Source organism: Somniosus microcephalus, chromosome 7 (genome assembly GCF_052327205.1).
Source record: "Somniosus microcephalus isolate GS21.2 chromosome 7, FLI_Smic_1.0, whole genome shotgun sequence".
In the NCBI taxonomy this organism is placed as follows: domain Eukaryota; kingdom Metazoa; phylum Chordata; class Chondrichthyes; order Squaliformes; family Somniosidae; genus Somniosus; species Somniosus microcephalus.
In genome coordinates, this window is record NC_140993.1 from 17888998 (window position 1) to 17911526 (window position 22529).

Sequence of the window (22529 nt, forward strand, 5' to 3'; positions counted from 1 at the left end):
TGACTTGCTTCCACATTAAAAATGAGCTCACAGGTGACTGATGAGTCCAATGCGGGACCTACAGTCTCTGTCACAGCTGGGGCAGACGGTGGTTGAAGGGACGGGTGGATGGGGTGCTTGGGTTGACGTGCGCTCCTTGCGCTGCCTGCGCTTGGCTTCCGCTTGTGAAGAGACTCGAGGTGTTCGGCGCCTTCCCGGATGCTTCTCCTCCACTTTGTGCGGTCTTGGGCCAGGGATTCCCAGGTGTCGGTGGGGATGTTACACTTTTTCAAGGAGGCTTTGAGGGTGTCCTTGAAGCGTTTCCTCTGCCCACCTGGGGCTCTCGTGCCGTGCCGGAGCTCCAAGTAGAGCGCTTGCTTTGGGAGTCTCGTATCGGGCATGCGGATGATGTAACCCGTTCATCAGAGCTGATCGAGCATGGTCAAAGCTTCGATGCTGGGGATGTTGGCCTGAGCAAGAACACTGACGTTGGTGCGCCTATCCTGCCAATGGATTTGCAGGCTCTTGCGGAGGCAGCGTTGGTGGTACCTCTCCAGTGCTTTGAGGTGCCTGCTGTACATGGTCCATGTCTCTGAGGCATACAGCAGGGTGGGTATCACTGCTGCTCTGTAGGCCATGAGCTTAGTGCCGGGCTTGAGATCCTGGTCTTCAAACACACTCTTCCTCAGGCGACTGAAGGCTGCACTGGCACACTGAAGGCGGTGTTGGACTTCGTCGTCGACATCTGCCCTTGTTGAAAGTAGGCTTCCGTGGTATGGAAAGTGGTCCACGTTGTCCAAGGCTTTGTCGTGGATTTTGATAATCGGGGTTCCATTGAGATTCACCAGAATGATAGCGGGGCTAAAAGGGTTAAATTATGAGGACAGGTTGCATAGACTAAGGCTTGTATTCCCTCGAGTAAGGTAGAAAGAAACTATTTGCTCTGGTGGGGGAGCCCAGAACAATGGGGCATAACCTTAAAATTAGAGCCAGGCCATTCAGGGGTGATGTCAGGAAACACTTCTTCACACAAAGGGTGGTGGAAATCTGGAACTCTCTCCCGTTAAAAAGTTGTTGAGGATGGGGGGGTCCACTGAAATTTCAAAACTGAGATTGAGCTATTTTTGATAGGCAAGAGATCTGGAACCATGGTGGGTAGATGGAGTTAAGATACAGACCAGCCATGACCTAGTTGAATGGCGGAATAGGCTCGAGGGGCTGGATGGTCTGCTCCTGTTCCTATGTTGTCATGTTAATTGACTGTGAAGGCATCACAGGCCAACCTGACCCTTTCCTCACCCAACGTCCAAGAGTACATTTTCCGGCAGGCTTCAGTGAATATTTGTATTTCCTCCCAACCTCCCAAACTGAAGGATGCGGAGTCCAATTTTAGCACTTACGCCGCTATCCTAACTGAGATCATCTAGCGGCCCAGACCAGAGATGGAATCATAGAACTCGACAGCACCAAAGGAGGCCATTCAGTCCACCATGCTTGTGCCGGCTCTTTGAATGAGCTGTCCCATCAGTCCCACTCCCCACTCTTTCCCCATAGCCCTGCAAATGTCTTCTTTTCAAGTATTGCCTTTTGTAAGTCACTATTGAATCTGCTTCCACCACCACTTTTAGGCAGCACCTTCCAGATCACAACAACTTGCTGTGTGAAAAAAATTCCCCTCAGCTCCCCTCTGGAATCCGGGATCTTCCTGTTCTCTCTGGCACAGTGCAACAGGTCATGTCATTTGCCCAGTGAACCTTCCAAACATGGTGCCCAAGCATTGTTGGTTTACGAGTCTCTGGTTTAAATGGAAGGCCAAACAGGAATGCACTAGTGGGTCTGTAACAAAGAGCAGTGGGTAGGAATTTGGCTGCACTGCAAAGCCACATAAATACTGTGGCAACAAGTGCAGGTCAGAGGCTGGGTATTCTGCGGCGAGTGTCTCGTCTCCTGACTCCCCAAAGCCTTTCCACCATTTACAAGGCACAAGTCAGGAGTGTGATGGAATACTCTCCACTTGCCTGGATGAGTGCAGCTCCAACAACACTCAAGAAGCTCGACACCATCCAGGACAAAGCAGCCCGCTTGATCGGCACCCCATCCACCACCTTAAACATTCACTACCTCCACCACCGGCGCACCGTGGCTGCAGTGTGTACCATCTACAAGATGCACTGCAGCAACTCGCCAAGGCTTCTTCGGCAGCACCTCTCAAACCCGCGACCTCTTCCACCTAGAAGGACAAGGGCAGCAGCCGCATGGGAACACCACCACCTCCAAGTTCCCCTCCAAGTCACACACCATCCTGACTTGGAAATATATCGCCAATCCTTCATCGTCGCTGGAACTCCCTCCCTAACAGCACTGTGGGAGTACCTTCACCACACGGACTGCAGCGGTTCAAGAAGGCGGCTCACCACCACCTTCTCAAGGGCAACTAGAGATGGGCAATAAAAATGCTGGCCTTGCCAGTGACACCCAGATCCCATGAACAAATAAAAAAAAATTAAAATACGCCTTATTCCAGAATCTCTTACCAAGTAGACCAAAAACTGCCAACTGATGATATATCTGTGGATTTTAACGGCTGTGACCTCTTGCTGGACGTTGATGGCAAAGGTCACCAGAAGATACGTTCCCAGTACGGCCAATGATCCTCCTAACAGAAAAAGCAAAGACAAAGCAGCTTTAAAACGGTCCAATCAGATACCGCATTACTGGCCAATATGGATTTGGTCATGGTTAATCCCCAATTCTCTGTGACGACCACTGCCATGTTGGACAGAGAGGTTCTCCACGGCGGTTTCCAGGAGATCGCATGGTGTCGGGTGGGGTAGGGAGTCTATTTATTGTGATGCACAGGATATTGCAATTGTGGGGGTCGGGCTGGATGGAGTAGAAGGTCTTTTCCTGTCTGTCATTGTTCGTATGCGCTCAAATCCCTCCATGGCCTCGCCCCCTCCCAATCTCTCCGAGATCTCTGCACTCCTCCAATTACAGCTCTTGCGCACCCCTGGTTTCCTTCGCCCCACCATTGGCGGCCGTGCCATCAGCTACCTGGACCCTCAGCTCTGGAATTCCCTCCTTAAATACTCTCTCTCCTCCATTAAGGCGCTCCTTTAAAGCTATTTCTTTGACTAAGTTTTTGGTCACCTGTCCTAATATCTCCTGATGTAGCCCGGTGTCAATTTCTTGATCTGATTATGCGCTAGAAGTGCCGTGGGATGTTTTACTACGTTAAAGCACTATATAAATGCAAGTTGTTGTTGCTGTTGTGTTAGAGGTCGGAAACTTCAAGAAGGACAGTGTGAACTACTGTGGAGAGCAGCAGTAAAAACAAAACTAAGTTTAAAAGATAATGATTAAGTCTGTGTCCGTGTTCTCCTCTGCGTGAGTCACCCTCGCTGCTGCTGAAACCCCATGCCTTTGTTACCTCTAGACTTGACTATTCCAATACTCTCCTGGCCAGCATCCCATTTTCTACCCTACAGAAACCTGAGCTCATCCAAAACTCTGCTACCCGTGTCCTAACTCGCACCAAGTCCCGTTCGATCCATCATCCCTGTGCTCGCTGACCTACAGTGGCACCTGGTCCACCAACGCCTTAATTAAAACATTTCTCATCCTTTTTTTCAAATCCCTCCATGGCCTCGCTCCCTCCTTATCTCTGTAACCTCTTCCAGCCCTACAACCCCCCCGAGATCTCTGCGCTCCTCTAATTCTGGTCTCTTGCGCAACCCTGATTATAATCGCTCAACCATTGGTGGCCGTGCCTTCAACTGCCAAGGCCCTAAGCTCTGGAATTCCCTCCCTAAACCTCTCTGCCTCTCTACCTCTCTCTCCTCCTTTAAGACGCTCCTTAAAACCTACCTCTTTGACCAAGCTTTTGGTCACCTGCCCTGATATCTCCTTATGTGGCTCGGTGTCAAATTTTGCTTGATAATCGCTCCTGTGAAGCGCCTTGGGACGATTTACTACATTAAAGGTGCTACATAAATACGAGTTGTTGTTGTTGCTTGACGCGCACACCCTTCAGCAGTCCTGTTTTTGAAGCGACTCTCTTTTGAAAGAATCTATGGACTCTGCTTGGTTTGTGGATGAGAATTCCACAATCTCACCAGCCAGTACGGGATGAAACGATTTCTAACCTCCCACAGGGAACAGGGAGAGACAATATACACTTGATGGCACAGTTTTAAAGAGTGTGCAGGGACAGAAGGACCTGGGAGTTAATGTGCATAGGTCACTGAAGGTGGCGGGACATATTGAGAATGATTCCTGCAGATTGGAGGATAGCAAATGTAACCCTGCTATTTAAGAAAGGAGGGAGAGAGAAAACGGGGAACTACAGACCTGTTAGCCTCACATCAGTAGTTGGGAAAATGCTGGAATCTATTATAAAGGATGCAGTAACTGGGCACTTAGAAACTAATAGTAAGATTGGGCAGAGTCAACATGGATTTATGAAAGGGAAATCCTGTTTAACAAACCTATTGGAGTTCTTTGAGGATGTAACTAGTGGAGTAGACAAAGGGGAACCGGTAGATGTGGTGTATTTGGATTTTCAGAAGGCCTTTGATAAGGTCCCACACAAGAGGTTGGTGAACAAAATTAGGGCACATGGAATTGGGGGTAATATACTAGCATGGATTGAGAATTGGTTAACAGACAGAAAACAAAGAGTAGGGATAAATTTCAGGATGGCAGGCTGTGACTAGTGGGGTACCGCAAGGATCAGTGCTTGGGCCCCAGCTATTCACAATCTATATCAATGATTTGGATGAGGGGGCTAAATGTAACACTTCCAAATTTGCTGATGATACAAAGCTAGGTGGCAGTGTCAGTTGTGAAGAGGATGTGAAGCGGCTTCAAGGGGATCTCGACAGGCTCAGTGAGTGGGCGAGAACATGGCAGATGGAATATAATGTGGATAAATGTAAAGTTATCCACTTTGGTAGATAAAACAGGAAGGCAGAGTATTTCCTAAATGGTGAAAGATTGGGGAATGCAGATGCTCAAAGGGACTTGGGTGTCCTTGTACATGAGTCACTGAAAGTGAATGTGCAGGTGCAGCAAGCCATTAGGAAGGCAAATGGTATGCTGGCCTTCATTACAAGAGGATTTGAGTACAGGAGTAAATAAGTCTTACTCCAATTATATAGGGCCTTGGTGAGACCACACCTGGAGTACTGTGTACAATTTTGGTCTCCTTACCTAAGGAAGGATATACTTACCATAGAGGGAGTGCAACGAAGGTTCACGAGATTGATTCCTGGGATGGCGGGACTGTCGTATGAGAGGAGATTGAGTAAACTAAGCTTGTAGTCTCTTGAATTCAGAAGAATGAGAGGGATCTCATTGAAGCATACAAAATTATTACAGGGCTTGATAGGGTGGATGCTGGGAGAATGTTTCCCTTGGCTGGGGAGTCTAGAACCAGGGGCCACAGCCTCAGGATAAAGGGTAGGCCATTCAGGACTGAGATGAGAAGAAATTTCTTCACACAGAGGGTGGTGAATCTTTGGAATTCTCTACCCCAGAGGGCTGTGGAGGCTCAGTCATTGGGTACATTCAAAACAGAAGTCGATAGATTTCTGACTAGTAAGGGCATCAAGGGATATGGTGATAGGGCCGGTGAATGGAGTTGAGGCAGAAGATCAGCCATGATCTCATTGGATGGCGGAGCAGGCTTGAAGGGCCGAATGGCTGACTCCTGCTCCTATTTCTTATGTGCTTATGTTCTTATGAGTGGTTAGCAAAGCACACGGAATCTTGGGCTTCATAATTAGAGGTATTGAGTACAAAAGTAGAGAAGTTATGCTGAACCTTTATAAAGCGCTGGATAGGCCACAACTGGAGTATTGCGTCCAGTTCTGGTCACCACACTTTAGGAAGGATGTGAAGGCCCTCGAGAGGGTGCCGAGGAGATTTACCAGAATGGTTCCGGGGATGGGGGATCTTAGCTACAAGGACAGGTTGGAGAAGCTGGATTTGTTTTCATTAGAGCAAAGGAGGTTGAGGGGTGATTTGATCGAGGTGCACAAGATTATGACAGGTTTGGATAGGCTAGACGGGGAAATGCTGTTCCCACTAGTTGATGGAACAAGGACTAGGGGACACAGATTTAAGGTTTTGGGCAAGAGATACAGCGGGGGATGTGAGGAAAAATGCTTTTATGCAGTGAGTGGTGAGGACCTGGAACTTGCTGCCGACAGAAGTGGTGGAAGCGGAGACACTCAATGTTTTCAAGGGGAGACTGGATAGGCACTTGAGGGAAATAAACTTGCAGGGCTACGGGGATAGAGCGGGGGAATGGGACTGACTGGATTGCTCTACAGAGAGCCGGCACGGACTCAATGGGCCGAATGGCCTCCTTCTGTGCCATTATGACTCTATGGCCTAGAAATTCAGTATAGCCACGTTTGGGGCGCTACAGCCGGGCGGCCGCTAAAGTTTGCGCCCGACGCAACTTCGCGCCACCTTCGCCGATATTCAGTGGCATCGCCCCAAGAGGTTGCTGCTGCGCTAAAACAGGCGATGCACGACTATCATTAGGCGCTAAGCCGGCGGCCCGGGGCGATACCCCCGAGGGCGGGCACAGCGCAGTTTCGGCGAGTTGCTGATTGACGGCAGACACTCTGGCGCCGGTAAGCTCTTAAAGGGGGAGGGTGGATTTGTTTGCCTGCCACGCCCTGCACACTGCAGCCCTGAAGCAAGGCTTGACCACTGCTGCTTGATCTGTACAATGCCCAGGACTATGGAGAAGGCCAACGTTTGCACCCATTGCAGCCCCCATTATATGTTTCCAATCAATGCTATGGCTCTGAAGTTAAAGACAAGTGCAAAGCTGTGGCCTGAAGCCACAAGTACCTGTGCGAGTGTTGAGCCAAACCAGAAAGCTCTCTGCCTTTGTCTCTCTGCAAAGATCCGTCTCTCACAAAGAAGGAGTGTTGCAAAATGGCTGCCATTTCTACTGCAGGAGGAGTGCCCTTTAATTTGCGCCCCCCTCGCCCCGCAGCGACTGGGAACCGTTCCCCTCTACCAGTCACTAGGGGCGCCAGGCGCACAATAGGCCGGCGCCACTGAATTTCCGGTTTGGGGCGCACAAAGGGCGTTGCACGATGAAATGACGTCAGGATCTGCGCGCGCAGCTGAGCGCGCGCAAAGGCTTTGCGCCGCCGCTAAATCTTTACTGAAGTTGGGGAGAGGCGCAGATCGCGCTGCGCCCGGCCGCTAGCCGCCTAGCGCCCCACATCTCCTCCTCCTAAGGCGCTAGCGGCTGGCGCAAACAACTGAATTTCTAGGCCTATGACTCCCCCTTTCATTCTTTTTATGATTATTTTAGGCAGACTCATTCACTGTGAACTAAAGATACAGAACAACAAATGATTAAGTGATCATGAAAGCGGCAGAAACACATTTGCTGCAGTAGTTTGTAATTGGATTCCTCTCGGTCAATTCATTTTAAAAAAAAGAATTATGTTGTGTCAAGTACGTTCATATCGTAAATTGGAATCATTTTCAATTTTAGGCAGCAGAATATCAGCAGTAAACACTGTCACGTCAGGAACACATGGATAAGGACGAACAGAAGGACATGAAGGCTTTGGAGCGTGCATAGAAGAGATTTACTGGAATGGTTCCAGGGCTGAGGGACTTCAGTTACGGGGAGAGACTGGAGAAGCTGGGGCTGTTCCCCTTGGAGCAGAGAAGGCTGAGAGGAGATTTGATAGAGGCGTTTAAAATCATGAAGGTTTAGACAGAGTAGATAGAAACTGTTTCCATTGGCAGAAGGGTCGGTAACCAGAGGACACAGATTTAAGGTGATTGGCAAAAGAACCAGAGACGACATGAGGAAAAACTTTTTTACGCCACGAGTGGTTAGGATTTGGAACGCACTGCCTGGTAGGGTGGTGGAAACAGATTCAATAGTAGCCTTCAAAAGGGAATTGGATAAATACTCATAGGAGAAAAATTACAGCGATATGGGGAAAGAGCCGGGGGGGAGGGGGGGGAACTAACTGGATTGCTCTTCGAAAGAGCCGGCACAGGCTCGATGGGCCAAACGGCCTCCTTCTGTGCTGTACTATTCTATGGTTCTATGATAGAGAGTAAAGTTCTCCTTACTGTATCCCAACAATGTACCCTAAGCGATAAGTGTCCCAGACTCTTGGCCTGAAATTTCCTCCTCTGGGCGGAGTTTCATCAGGGGTTTACTTCAACCCTACCCTCCGTGTGCGCCCTAATCCGGGCGCATTTTCCCAGGCCGAGATCGAGGCCTTCAGCAGGTGAGCCTCTGGAGGGAGAGCAGACCATTGCAAGGCCCTCTCTCTCCATTCGAGTATTCGCCATTGCTTCCCACGGTTTGCCATCACCTCCCACATGGTGGCGCTGGGAAGTGGCAGCAAGTGTTGGCGGACAGCAGCGAAATCCACCAGGACCCCAGGCCCCCCCCCCCCCGCGCCCCCACCCACTGTCATTTACATGTGGCGGGCAGGAAGGAGTAGGCAGTGGCAGTGGCAGTGGGGCAGGGGTGTGGGCGGATGGAAATCTCGGTCAGGCAGTGAGATGGCGGTGGGCCCCACTGCCCCAGTTGTCCGACATTCCCCCGAAATCGGATGGGATTACAGAGAAGAATCCCTCCCTCCCCCATCGTATCGATATGCCGTTGACAATAAACTATCACTATTCTCTGCACGTGCGGTATATGACTTAAAAGGCGGCGTATTACAGCTATCGGGAAAGGCTGAACAGGTTGGGGCTTTTTTCTTTAGAAAAGAGAAGACGTAGAGGAGACCTGATGGAGATCTTTAAAATTATGAATGGGTTGGACAGGGTAGATGTGGAGAGAATGTGGGAGAATCCAAAAACTAGGGGCCATAAATACAGGATAGTTACTAAAAAAATGCAATAGAGAAATAAGGAGAAACGTCTTCACCCAGAGAGTGGTGAGAATGTGGAACTCGCTGCCACAGGAAGTGGTTGAGGCGAATAGTTTAGATGCTTTCAACAGGAAACTAGACGAGTACACGAGAGAAAAATAGAAAGATATGCTGAAAGGCTGAGATGAGGGAGATGGAATGGGAGGAGACTCGTGTGAAGTGTAAACTAATAGTCCTGACTATTCCTGAGGACTTAAAAATGATGGGTGGGTTGGACAGGGTAGATGTGGAGAGAATGTTTCCACTTGTGGGAGAATCTAAAACTAGGGGCCCATAAATACAAGATAGTTACGAATAAATCTAATAGAGAAATAAGGAAAAACTTCTTCACCCAGAGAGTGGTGAGAATGTGGAACTCGCTATCACAGGAAGTGGTTGAGGCAAATAGCTTAGATGCTTTCCAAATTAAACTAGACGAGTGCACGAGCAAAAAGGGAATGGGAAGATATGCTGAAAGGCTGAGATGAGGGAGATGGAATGGGAGGAGACTGGTGTGGAGTGTAGACACCAGCACTGACTAGTTGGGCCGAATGGCCTGTTTCTGTGCTGTATATTCCATGTAATTCAGTCTAGAATAAAAAGTCTGCTTCCCATTTGACCACCTAACCCTGTGAATCTGGACTGCTCAGTTTTGTAACCCAAAATGTTACTTCATTATGTCAGTGCTCCAATTTCAGAACATGTGTATGGACCACCATGGTATAACATTTATCTTTCTTTTACGGCCAATTATTTATAACGTTTTAAGATAAGGGCACCCTTGGGGCAACAGGGAAAGAACGCAGATCTCTAGATAAATCAAGGGGTTGGCTGTTATAATGCAGCATTAATATTCAGTAATCAGCCACGTAACTCAAACTGAAGAGGTACGGAAGGTATGACTTACCCAGGATATCTGAAGAACGTAGAGTCTCCTTCAGGAACACCACAGAAATGGCTGCACTCGCTAAATAAAAAATGATATTTTTGGCATTATTGCATGGTACTCGCAATTATCAATGTTTTGCATTAAAACAGAAAATCATAAACCAATGCGATAAATATCTAATATTGCTGGAACACTGATCATAGTCAGCAAAAGCTCCATGGGTACTCTTGCATGTGCAGCAGGAGGGAGAAAGGAGAGCAAGGGATCAAACAGGCTAACTTTCTCCCATTCTTCCCTCAAAGCTTTGACTCCTTGCTGTGGTATGTTTCCACGGTCACCAATGCTCCTATGTCAGCCAGTGGCTCAGTGGGCCTCTGAGTCAGAAGGTTGTGGGTTCAAGTCCCACTCCAGGGACTTGAGCACAAAAATCTAGGCTGACACTCCAGTACAGCACTGAGGGAGTGCTGCACTGTCGGAGGTGCCGTCTTTCGGATGAGGCATTAAACCAAGGCCCCGTCTGCTCTCTCAGATGGACGTAAACTAGTTCTGCCTGGTATCCTGGCCAGTATTTATCTTTCAACCAACATCACCAAATGAGATTATCTGGTCATTATCACACTGTTGTTTGTGGGAGCTTGCTGTATGCAATTGGCTGCTGTGTTTCCCACATTACAACAGTGACTACACTTCAAAATTGGCTGTGAAGCACTTTGTGGTGTCCTGAGGCTGTGAGAGGTGCAATATAAATGCAAGTTCTTTCTTTACCTCACCAAGTTGACTATTATTCATATGTGGCTGAGTGGCAGCACTCTCCCATTGAGTCAGAAAGTCATAGGTTTAAGCCCCACTCCAGGACTTCAACACTTAACTTAGGCTGACACTTCAGTGCAGTACTGAGGGATTGCTACACTGTCAGAGGTCCCATCTTTCGGATGAGGGCCTGCTTAGGTGGATGTAAATATCCCATGGCACTTCATGAAGGGAGATATCCTTGGCAACATTTATCCCTCAACCAAAATAGATTTGCTGGTCATTTAGCTCAGTGTTGTTTGTGGGATCTTGCTGTGCCCAAATTGGTTTCTTCATTTGACTGCAAAACAACAGTGACTACACTTCAAAAGCGGTTCTTTGTCTGTAAAGCGCTTTGGGACATCCTGGGGACATGAAAGGCGCTATGTAAATGCAAGTTCTTTGTCTTTATAAACCTCGAGAGCGAGTGTCAGCAGGCTATTCAAACATGGTCGACTCACTAAATTATTTGCTAAACCGTTGAGGGAGACCAATTCAGATTTTTGAAGCCACTTTCTATGGTGGTATCTGAAAGCCCCTGTGCTCGCTGACCTACATTGGCTCCAGGTCCAGCAATGCCTCGATTTTAAAATTCTCATCCTTCTTTTCAAATCCCTCCATGGCCTCTCCCCTCCCTATCTCTGTAAACTCCTCCAGCCCCACAACCCTCCAAGAGCTCTGCACTCCTCCAATTCTGGCCTGATTTCCCTGAAATCCCTGATTTCCGTCGCCCCACCATTGGCTGCCCAAGTCCCAAGCTCGGGAACTCTCTCCCTGAACCTCCCTGCCTCTCTGCCTCGCTACCTCTCTCTCTCCTTCTTTAAGACGCTGGTGAATCTGCGCGGCACTGCTTCCAAGGCCAATATATCCTTTCTAAGGTGCGGTGCCCAGAACTGTGGTCTAACCAGGGCTTTGTATAGCTGGAGCAAAACTTCCTCCCCTTTAATGTATTTGCCTGTACCCTTTAATATTTTTGTTCTTTGAGTGTTTATTCAATTCTTTCTTTAAAGCAAGGATTGAGGTGGATACAATTGCCACTTGTGGTAACACATCCTATATTCGAATAACCCTTTGTGTGAAAATATTTCCTTTATGCTATTAGTACTAATCCAAAATTCATACCGAATTAGCATGGAGGGAGAGATGGTATTCTGAGTGGGTAGCACTCTCGCCTCTGAGTCACTCCAGAGACTTGAGCACAAAAATCTAGGCTGACACTCCAGTGCAGTGCTGAGGCAGCGCTGCACCATCTGAGGTGCCGTCTTTCTGATGAGACATTAAACCGAGCCCCGTCTGCTCCCTCAGGTGGACGTAAACGATCCCATGGCACTATTTCAAAGAAGAGCAGGGGAGTTCTCCCCAGTGTCCTGGCCAATATTTATCCCTCAACCAACATCACCAGAACAGATTACTTGGTCTTTTTCACATTTCTGTTTGTGGGAGCTTGCTGTGTGCAGATTGATGGCCGCGTTTCCTACATTACAACAGTAACTGCACTTCAAAAAGTACCTCATTGGCTGTAAAGCGCTTTGGGACGTCCTGAAGTCGTGAAAGACTTACATTTCTATTGTGCAATCAGAAAGGGTTAATTAATCACTTTGTAGTAAAGGGGCCTTTAGGGAAGAGTGACCATAATATGATATAATTTTATATTGATTTTGAAAGTGATTTAGTTAAATCGAAACTAGGGTCTTAAATCTAAACAAAGCAAACTACGTAGGTATGAAGGGTGAGTGTGCTATGGTAGATTGGGAAACTACATTAAAAGGTATGATGGTAGACAAGCAATGGCTAGCATTTAAAGAATTAATACATAATTTACAACAAATATATATTCCTTTAAGGCACAAAAACCCCTACGGAAAAGGGGTCCAACAGTGGCTAACAAGAGAAGTTAAAGATAGTATTAGATCAAAAGACGAGGCTTATAATGTTGCCAGAAAGAATAGTAAGGCTGAGGATTAGGAGAATTTTAGAATTCAGCAAAGGAGGACCAAGAAATAGATAAAGAAAGGGAAAATAGAATATGAGAGTAAACTAGCGAGAGACATAAAAACAGACTGTAAAAGCTTCTATAGGTATGTAAAAAGGAAAAGATTAGTGAAAGTAAATGTGGGTCCCTTACAGGCTGAGACAGGAGAAATTATAATGGGGAATAAGGAAATGGCAGAGAAATTAAACAAATACTTTGTGTCTGCCTTCACGGAAAAAGATGCAAAAAACTTCCCGGAAATAGTGGATTACCAAGGGTCTAGCGAGAATGAGGAACTCAAAGAAATTAGTATTAGTAACAAAATAGTACTGGAGAAATTAATGGGACGGAAAGCCGATAAATCCCCTGAGTCTGATGGCCTACATCCTAGGGTTTTGAAAGAGGTGGCTATAGAGATAGTTGATGGTTATAATTTTCCAAAATTCCATAGATTCTAGAACAGTTCCCGTGGATTGGAAGTTGGCAAATGTAACCCCGTTATTTAAGAAAGGAGGGAGAGAGAAAACAGAGAACTACAGACCAGTTAGTCAACACAAATTTATAAAAGGGAAATCGTGTTTGACGAATCTTTTTGAGGTTGTAACTAGCAGAATAGATAAGGGGGAACCAGTGGATGTGGTGTATTTGGATTTTCAGAAGATATTCGATAAGGTGCGACACAAGAGGTTTTTAAACAAAATTAGGGCTCACGGGATTGGGGGTAATATACTAGCATGGATTGAGGATTGGTTAACGGACAGAAAACAGAGAGTAGGAATAAACTAGTTATTTTCGGGTTGGCAGGCTCTACATCAATGATTTGGATGAGGGGGCCAAATGTAATATATCCACATTTGCTGATGATACAAAGCTGGGTGTGAATGTAAGTTGTGAGGAGGATGCAAGGAGGCTTCTTCTTCTCTTCTTAGGCAGTCCCTCGGAACCGAGGATGACTTGCTTCCACACTAAAAATGAGTTCTCAGGTGACTAATGAGTCCAATGTGGGACCTACAGTCTCTGTCACAAGTGGGGCAGACGGTTGTTGAAGGGGCGGGTGGGTGGGGTGCTTGGGTTGACGTGTGCTCCTTCCGCTGTTTGTGCTTGGCTACCACTTGCTCCCGGCGAAGAGACTCGAGGTGTTCGGCGCCTTCTCAGATGCTTCTCCTCCACTTTGTGTGGTCTTGGGCCAGGGATTCCCAGGTGTCGGTGGGGGTGTTGCACTTTTTCAAGGAGGCTTTGAGGGTGTCCTTGAAGCATTTCCTCTGCCCACCTAGGGCTCTCGTGCCATGTCGGAGCTCCGAGTAGAGTGCTTGTTTTGGGAGTCTCGTATCGGGCATGCGGACGATGTGGCCCGTCCACCGGAGCTGATTGAGCGTGGTCAAAGCTTCGATGCTGGGGATGTTGGCCTAAGCGAGAACATTGACGTTGGTGTGCCTATCCTGCCAATGGATTTGCAGGATCTTGCAGAGGACGCATTGGTGGTACCTCTCCAGCGTTTGAGGTGCCTGCTGTACATGGTCCACGTCTCTGAAGCGTACAGCGGGGTGGGTATCACTACTGCTCTGTGGACCATGAGCTTGGTGCTGGGTTTGAGGTCCTGGTCTTCAAACACTCTCTTCCTCAGGCTATAGACAGGCTAAGTGAGTGGGCAAGAACATGGCAAATGGAATATAATGTGGAGAAATGTGAAGTTATTCACTTTGGTAGGAAAAATAGAAAAGCAGAGTATTTTTTAAATGGTGAGAGATTGGGAAACGTTGGTGTTCAGAGGAACTTGGGTGTCCCTGTATATAAATCACTGAAAGTTAACATGCAGGTACAGCAAGCAATTAGGAAAGCAAATGGTATGTTGGCCTTTATTACAAGAGGATTTGCGTATAAGTCTTACTGCAATTATATAGGGCCCTGGTGAGACCACACCTGGAGTATTGTGTACAGTTTTGGTCTCCTTACCTAAGGAAGGATATACTTGCCATAGAGGAAGTGCAATGAAGGTTCTCCAGAATGATTCCTGGGATGGGGGGATTGTCCCATGAGGAGAGATTGAGTAGACTAGGCCGATATTCTCTGGGGTTTAGAAGAATGAGAGGTGATCTCATTGAAACATACAAAATTCTTACAGGGCTTGACAGGGTAGATGCAGGGAGGATGTTTCCCCTGGCTGGGGAGTCTAGAACCAGGGGTCATGGTCTCAGAATAAGGGGTCGGCCATTTAGGACTGAGATGAGGAGAAATTTCTTCACTCAGAGGGTGGTGAATCTTTGGAATTCTCTGCCCCAGAGGGCTGTGGAGGCCCAGTCGTTGAGTATATTCAAGACAGAGATCGATAGATTTTTGAATATTAAGGGAATCAAGGGATATGGGGATAGTGCAGGAAATTGGAGATGAGGTAGAAGATTAGCCATGATCTTATTGAATGGTGGAGCAGGCTGGAGGGGCCGAATGGCTTACTCCTACTCCTAATTCTTATGTTCTTATTGTATAGAATTACAGGAAACTTTGGTTTATCCGGAGGTTGTATGTCCGGAAACCTCGATCTAACAGCAGAAATCAGCAGCCGTTTTGGTTAGGTTTTTTTTCTTCTCCTAGCATTTGTTTTCTTCTCCTAGCATTTTTTTAACAGTCAGGCTTTGGAAAGTGTCTCTGTAGCTTAGCAACAGCTTCAGAGACGCTTCCAAGGTACGGGCCGAGTGTTTACAAGCTGTTGCTAAGCAACAGTGTTTGTTGTCAGATACGGAGATGAAAACCTCCGTATCCTTCAACATTAGCGCTGGTTTATCTGGAAGTTTTGATAGATCGGCAGCAGCTCGGTCCCGTCGGTGCCGGATATCGCAAAGTTTCCTGTAGTAGGGAGGGAAAAGCAAAGATGAATTTCTAAACAGATGCTTTCTGGCGGACTGACAGCTGACAGACTAAAAGCAAATCCTAAATCTGAACAAATTGCACCTGCCAACATAATGAACCAGAAGTGAAATATTGAATCAACCTTGCATGTTATTGTGTGGGCGTTAAGAAGATTTCACTGACTTGAATGTGAGAACAAGCTGCAGGAAAAATAAAATGTCATCGAACTGCAGTTAGACATGAAGGAACCTCATGTGGTGCTTGAGATGGAATTGAGAGAGTCATCTGTGCAAAAAACAGAACGCTGTGCCGCCTAACTGAGCATTGCAACCTGTGGAAATGCCACCGAGTTATTGGACATTTGTGCTTCTAATAGGACTATCATGTGCTATTAGCTATGTGATAACCTAAGGGCATTGTGCAGTTATACTTGTGTTGAACATCTGATAATAAAAGAAAACAAAGAAAGACTTGCGTTTTCACAACCACAGAGATGTTCCAAAGTGCTTTACAGCCAATTACAGCTACTTTGGAAGTGTAGTCACTGTTGTAATGTAGGAAACGCAGCAGCCAATTTGCGCACAGCAAGCTCCCACAAACAGCAATGTGATAATGACCAGGTTATCTGTTTTTGTTATGCTGATTGAGGGATAAATATTGGCCAGGACACCGGGGAGAACTCCCCTGCTCTTCTTTAAAATAGTGCCATGCGATCTTTTACATCCACCTGAGAGGGCAGATGGGGCGTCGGTTTAACATCTCATCCAAAAGACGGCACCTCTGACAGTGCAGCACTCCCTCAGCACTGCACAGGAGTGTCAGCCTGGATTTATTGTGCTCAAGTCTCTGGAGTGGGACTTGAACCCACAACCTTCTGACCCAGAGGCGAGGGTGCTACCCACTGAGCCACGGCTGACACACAATAGCTTTGTGTTTGTTAACCTTTTATTGTATCGTTTTAAAGAGGCCACATCTCACGTGTTTTTAGTTGCAGTCTATTAAGGGCCTGATTTTAACTCCTGCTGAGAGTAGTGTGGGCGACAGAAAACTGTCCGGGCCTCTTGCAGCCTGTTATTTCAACTCCCGGGCCCCGGCCCAGGCACCAGGCAGTCTCCCAGCCCAAGCCATTTCCGCGGGAAGCACTAGCTGGCCGGCGGGGGCGGGAGAGTGGGATTTCGGGCAGCAGGAGGCCCAAAGGAATGGTCCCAGGTGTTATGTTCATTAATAACTAGACATTCTTATTATGAACAGCTAGCTTCTAGCTAGTCATTTATTCAGTGCATGTTCTCTAGGTACAGCATCTGTAGAGATTCAGCATGTGTACTTCTGTGTGCAGGCAGCCATCTTGACTACTGCCTTCTGGGTAGCCTAGTGCATCGTGGGTAGTGTAGTCTTAAACACATACAACTATATACACAGCAATACAGCTCTACGGCTCCATCTAGTGTACCACTCTAGAATGACATGTTATTGATCATTACATCCCCCTTTCTTTGAGGTTAAACAAAATCAATATCAATCAACTTACCAGAAACATGATAAAGAAGATATCAGTAACACTTTTGTTAGTGCTCTATAAACATAAACATTTTCACAACAGTCAACACATTTTCAGAGCTTTACTTTATACTCAAAGATTAAGTTTATCAGGCTTTTTTACTTCACGTGTGGATCTTCTCAGCACGGGTAAGTCTGATGTGTTTTCATGAGATTGTTCTGGTGGTGTTTCTGACATGTCTCACATTTGCCTATCATGTTCTCAATGTCCTTATTTATGCCAGGCCAATAAACAGTGTCTCTTGCTCTCCTTTTGCATTTTTCCGAGGTGTCCCTCATGAATCCTTTTGAGCATGTCTTGACGTAGAGCCTGTGGAGTGACTATTCTGTTCTGTTTTAGTAATAGTCCACTTGCGACACTCAACTCTGACCTGATGTGAAAGTATTTTGGACAGGAACCTTTTGGTCAACCATGATGAATGTTCTCTATTACTGTTTGTAACCCTGTATCCTTTACTGTTTCTTTTGCTATTTGCTTTGATTTTGTGTCTGACACGGGCAGCGCAGCAGTGACCATACTCACATGACCATCCATGTCTTCTTCAGTAGAGCTCACTTGACTCATTGTGGGTGCTTGGGATAGTGCATCTGCTAACACTATGTATTTACCTGGTGTGTAGATCAGTTCAAAGTCATATCTTTGCAGCTTCATCATGAGTCGTTGAATCCTTGGAGACATCTCATTCAGATTTTTTTTTATGATGGCAACCAGTGGGCTGTGGTCTGTCTCAACTGTGAAGGTGGGAAGTCCATATATGTAGCCATGGAACTTTTCTAATCCAAATACCACGCCTAGACATTCCTTTTCAATCTGGGCGTATTGACACTCAGTATCAGTCATAGACCTGGAGGCATAGGCAACAGGCTTCCAATCTTCACCCTCTGCTTGTAGCAAGACCGCGCCTAGGCCATCCTTTGATGCATCCGTTGACACTTTGATTCTCTTTGTCGGGTCAAAGAAAGTGAGTACAGGTGTGGTTGTCAGCACTGTTTTGAGGTTCATCCACTCTTGTTCATGTCTTTCTGTCCATGCGAACTCATTTGTTTTATGTAGCAGGTCTCGCAGACAGGCTGTCTTGGCTGACAAGTTAGGAATGAACTTTCCAATGAAGTTTATCATCCCCATGATGCGTAGCACTCCTTTTTTGTCAGTGGGTCGGGGCATGTTGAGTATGGCGTTTACTTTTTCCATATCTGGCTCTATTCCTTTACCAGATAGATTATCTCCTAGGAAATGCTCCTATGGGCAGCATGGTGGCATAGTGGTTAGCACTGTTGCCTCACAGCGCCAGGGACCCGGGTTCAAATCCGGCCTCGGGTGACTGTCTGTGTGGAGTTTGCACATTCTCCCCGTGTTTGCGTGGGTTTTCTCCGGGTGCTCCGGTTTCCTCCCAGAGTCCAAAGATGTGCGGGTTAGGTTGATTGGCCATGATAAAAATTGTCCCTTAGTGTTAGGGGGGATTAAATACGCGGGGATAGGGCTTGGGTGGGATGGCTGTCGGTGTAGGGACCGGGTGCTAGGGTTTGGATGATCAGCCATGATCTCGTTGAATGGCGGAGCAGGCTCGAAGGGCCGAATGGCCTACTCCTGCTCCTATCTTCTATGTTTCTATGAAAGTGACTTCCTGGACGCCAAACTGACACTTGGCTTTGTTGAGCTTCAGTCCATTCCGGCGTATGCTCTGTAGCACTTTAGTCAGTCTCTCATTGTGTTCTTTCAGTGTGGAGCCCCAGATGATGATGTCATCAACATAGACCCGAACTCCTTCCAGACCTTCAATTATGTGTTCCATCGCTCTATGAAAGATTTCAGATGCAGATATTATCCCGAAAGGCATTCTGAGGAAACAATACCTGTTCTGTCCTCCTCACGACTATGATTCGACAGACAGCGAAACCCTCATCACCAAACAGGAGGCGTTGTTACTTTTAATCCAGTTTAATGACACAGGGTGAAACTACAAAGAGAGCAAGAAATTACAACATCAAATAAGGCCGATTGATATTACAATCACGATCTGAATACACAAAATAAACCTAGGATAGTAGAACGAAACGTTACCACTATAACTCAACAGTTCTATTACAATTTGAGGTAAATCTGATACAACAATCAAAGGTCTAACACATGAATGCCAGGAGAAAGACTAATAGCCAGCCACATGGAAACTCCACAAAGTGCAATATTTTAACTCATCTGGCCACTGTAGTGTATGTGCCTTTAAGTCAGAACTACTTTTACAGCTCCTGTATACTGTAGTACCGGCAGTGACCATACCGGTATATAAGCTTTGCGCATGCCTCTGTACCCCCAGTCTAGAGACTACCCTGCTCCAGTAAAGACCTGTTTATTGTTAATGTACAGCATCCGCGTGATTATTTAATAACAGCATATTCTCTGAATCACGGATCCAACAGTGGCGACGAGTGTCGATTCGAATCTACCTGCAACATAAAAAAAATAAAAAAAATAGTCGAGGCCAGGAACACGGGCGTCGACCACGAGCAACCGCCCAGCCGTCAGGCAGAGATTGAACTTCGCAGGGGAGGCTGTGGAGAGCCGGGCTTGGTTCCCCAGCCACGACGAGCAGCAAGAGACCGACGACAGGTCCAGCGCAGACCCTTCCCGAGCAGCGGCGGCTGGAGCCAACCGACGGCGGAGAGAAAGCCGAGCAGCGTCGATGGGGTAAGACAGAGGGTGAAGAGCGCAGGGTGCAGCCGGGGGTTGAACACCGAGGGGCGTCGAGAAAAAGAAAACAAACCGGAGAGAGAGAGGGTAAAGAAACAGCCGGGTTCTAGACTGAGTGGCGTCGAAAAATATAAAAAGAAGAACGCGCAGAGCACAGCCAGGGCTCACGGGCTGAACAGGGTCCACGGGGCGAAGAAAGGGGAGTGCGGGAGACGCCATTGAGCCGCGGAGATGGAAGAGCGCGGGAGACGCCATTTTTAGAAGCCGCAGCGGAGAAGAAGGGCGAGCGCGGGAAGGAAGAAAAGCGCGGGAGACGCCATTTTGTGCCAGCGGAGAAGAAGGGGAAGCGCGGGAGGCGCCATTTTTGACAGTTAACTCACACCCAAGGATGCCGAAGAGTTGCAGTATCTCTACGTTCGACAATGAAGTCGAAGATTGGGCAACATATGTGGAATGTATTGAGGTGTACTGCAGGGCAAATGAAGTGCCAGATGCTAATAAAGCACTGGTTCTGTTAAATTCCATGGGTGCAAAAACTTATGGGTTACTGCGAAATCTAATAACCCCAGAGAAGCCGGTAAACAAGAATTTTGAAAGCATAGTAGAAACCCTACAGGACCACTTAAACCCCACACCGCTGCTGATAGCAGAACAATTTAAGTTCCATAAAAGGAACCAACACAAAGATGAAAGCAATGCTGAGTACCTAACGGAACTGCGCAAGCTATCGAAACACTGCCAGTTTGGAGCGGGGCTAGCAGATACGTTAAGGGACAAGTTTGTGTGTGGGCTACAGAGTGAAGGAACCCAGAAACGGCTTCTGTTGGAAAAGGATCTTACGCTGGACAAAGCTTTCAGTATGGCAGTATCACACGAAGCAGCCGCAAGGGGCGCTGCAGAGATACAACGGAGACCGCAAGAATATGGCACCAATGAAATGTCCTATGGAACAGGGAAGTGCTATCGCTGCGGCAGAACAACACATGACCAGAAAGATTGTTGGTTCAAGGACCAAGTGTGCAGACAGTGTGGGAAAGCAGGACACATAGCAAGAGTCTGCGGCCTAGAAATTCAGTCACGCCACTTTTGGGGCGCTAAAGTCGGGCGGGCGCTAAAGTTAGCGCCCGCCGGAAAGTGTAGGCCACTTCGCCGAAATTCAGTAGATTTGTCCAAGGAGTTTGGGCGAGCGCTGAAACTGGCGTTGCACTCCTATCTTTAGGCGCTAAGCCGGCGGTGCGGACTGATAACGCCGAGGCCGGGCGCAGCGCAGGTGCGGTCATGTTTTGATTGACAGCAGACACCCTGACGCCGGCCAGCTCTTAAAGGGGGAAGGGTCGACTTGGTCTGCTGCCACGCCCTGGATAGTGGAGCCCTGCAGCTAGGCCTGAACACTGCTGGTGGACCCAAATAGCGCCTGAAGCCATGCAGAAGGCCCGTGAACGAGCGCAGCGCTCCTCAGAGCATGCTTTGAGGGTGCTGCTTAAGGCTTTTGAAAAGAGAAGAGAGATCTTGTGCCCGGACAGTGGCAAGAAGGCTCCCAGGAGGCAATACAGGAGAGCCTGGAGGGAAATCGCCCACAGGGTGTCATCCACCAGCGATGTCCCGAGGAGTGCGGAACAATGCCGCAAGAAGTACAACGACCTCACTCGGATGGTCAGGGTGAGTACCATTTCCAGTGTCCTCCTCATCCTTGCATGTGCACCTCACATTATGGGCAAAGGGACCTCAAAGGCCTAATGGCCAGCCCTCCTCCAGCAGCTATGGCACTGGCATGATCATCAATAGCACTTTCTGCACTTTACACACTGGCCAAGCTATTCGACCATGGGAGGCAGTGCACACAACAGGGCAACACACTGGCCAAGCTATTCGACCATGGGAGGCAGTGCGCACAACAACAGGGCAACACACTGTACTTAGAGGCCGTCCTTTCTCTTGCAGGCCAAGCTGGCGAAGAATATGAAGAGCCGGAATGTCACCGGGGGAGGCCGTGGCCAGTTCCAGGAGCTCAGCGACCTGGAGGAGCGCGTGGCTCGACTCATGCGTGGCCGGGTGGTTGGCCCCGTTGCTGTTGGAGATGCCGACCCTGTGCTGGGCCCCAATGGTAAGGACATGACCGTTTGGACCTCTTTCGTTCCTCTTGCGCTTCAGATCTACATCCTTTGCCACTGTCCGACCAATGCGCATAATGCCACCACTCATGCCTCCCTCGCTGACGCCCTGTCCTCACTCTAAAGCTACTCTTGTGCCTTCCTGCTTTCAGCTGGTGAGGAGGAGGTCCATGAAGCTGAGTGTGCCAGTCCCTTGGAAGAGGAGGACGTCGAGGGCCAAGAGGAAGGCGGCACATCGGGGGAACCCTCATCCGCGCCAGGGGATGGCAATGGAGGGGACACGTCTTGCCTGGAGGAGAGCCAGGGGGAAGTGTTGCAGGGGGGTGCAGCTCCTGGGCCCAGTGGCGTCCAGGCACGCGGGAAGGGTCGGGCAGCACGGCGGCCTTCACCCCAGAGGGGGGAAGTGTTGCAGGGGGGCGCAGCTCCTGGGCCCAGTGGCGTCCAGGCACGCGGGAAGGGTCGGGCAGCACGGCGGCCTTCACCCCAGAGGGGGGAAGTGTTGCAGGGGGGCGCAGCTCCTGGGCCCAGTAGCGTCCAGGCACGCGGGAAGGGTCGGGCAGCTCGGCGGCATTCTCCCCAGATGGAGAGTCCGCCCTCCAGTCCGGAGACGGTCCTCGCCCAGGAGGTGCGCCTCCTTGATGAAATGTCCGCGGCCTCCGAGCGGCGCCACAACGAGTTCATGGGGGTTGTGGGACAGTTGCCTCAGGCCATTGAGTCCCTGGCTCATAGTGTGGCCGCTTTCGGGGACTCACAGGCCAGGGGTGTGGAACAACTCGCGGCA

At 48.3% G+C, this 22529-nt stretch overlaps 1 protein-coding gene across 1 annotated transcript in view; it reads right to left on the reverse strand.

Moving 5' to 3' along the window:
* nipal2 (NIPA like domain containing 2) overlaps positions 1–22529 on the reverse strand; it is a 194049-nt gene that overhangs the window by 54265 nt on the left and 117255 nt on the right. The window contains exons 4-5 of the mRNA XM_085992280.1: positions 9805–9864; positions 2514–2635 (exon numbers count right to left, since the gene is read on the reverse strand). Of these exons, the coding sequence (XP_085848406.1) occupies positions 2514–2635; positions 9805–9864 (182 nt within the window). The remainder of the gene's footprint in view (positions 1–2513; positions 2636–9804; positions 9865–22529) is intronic.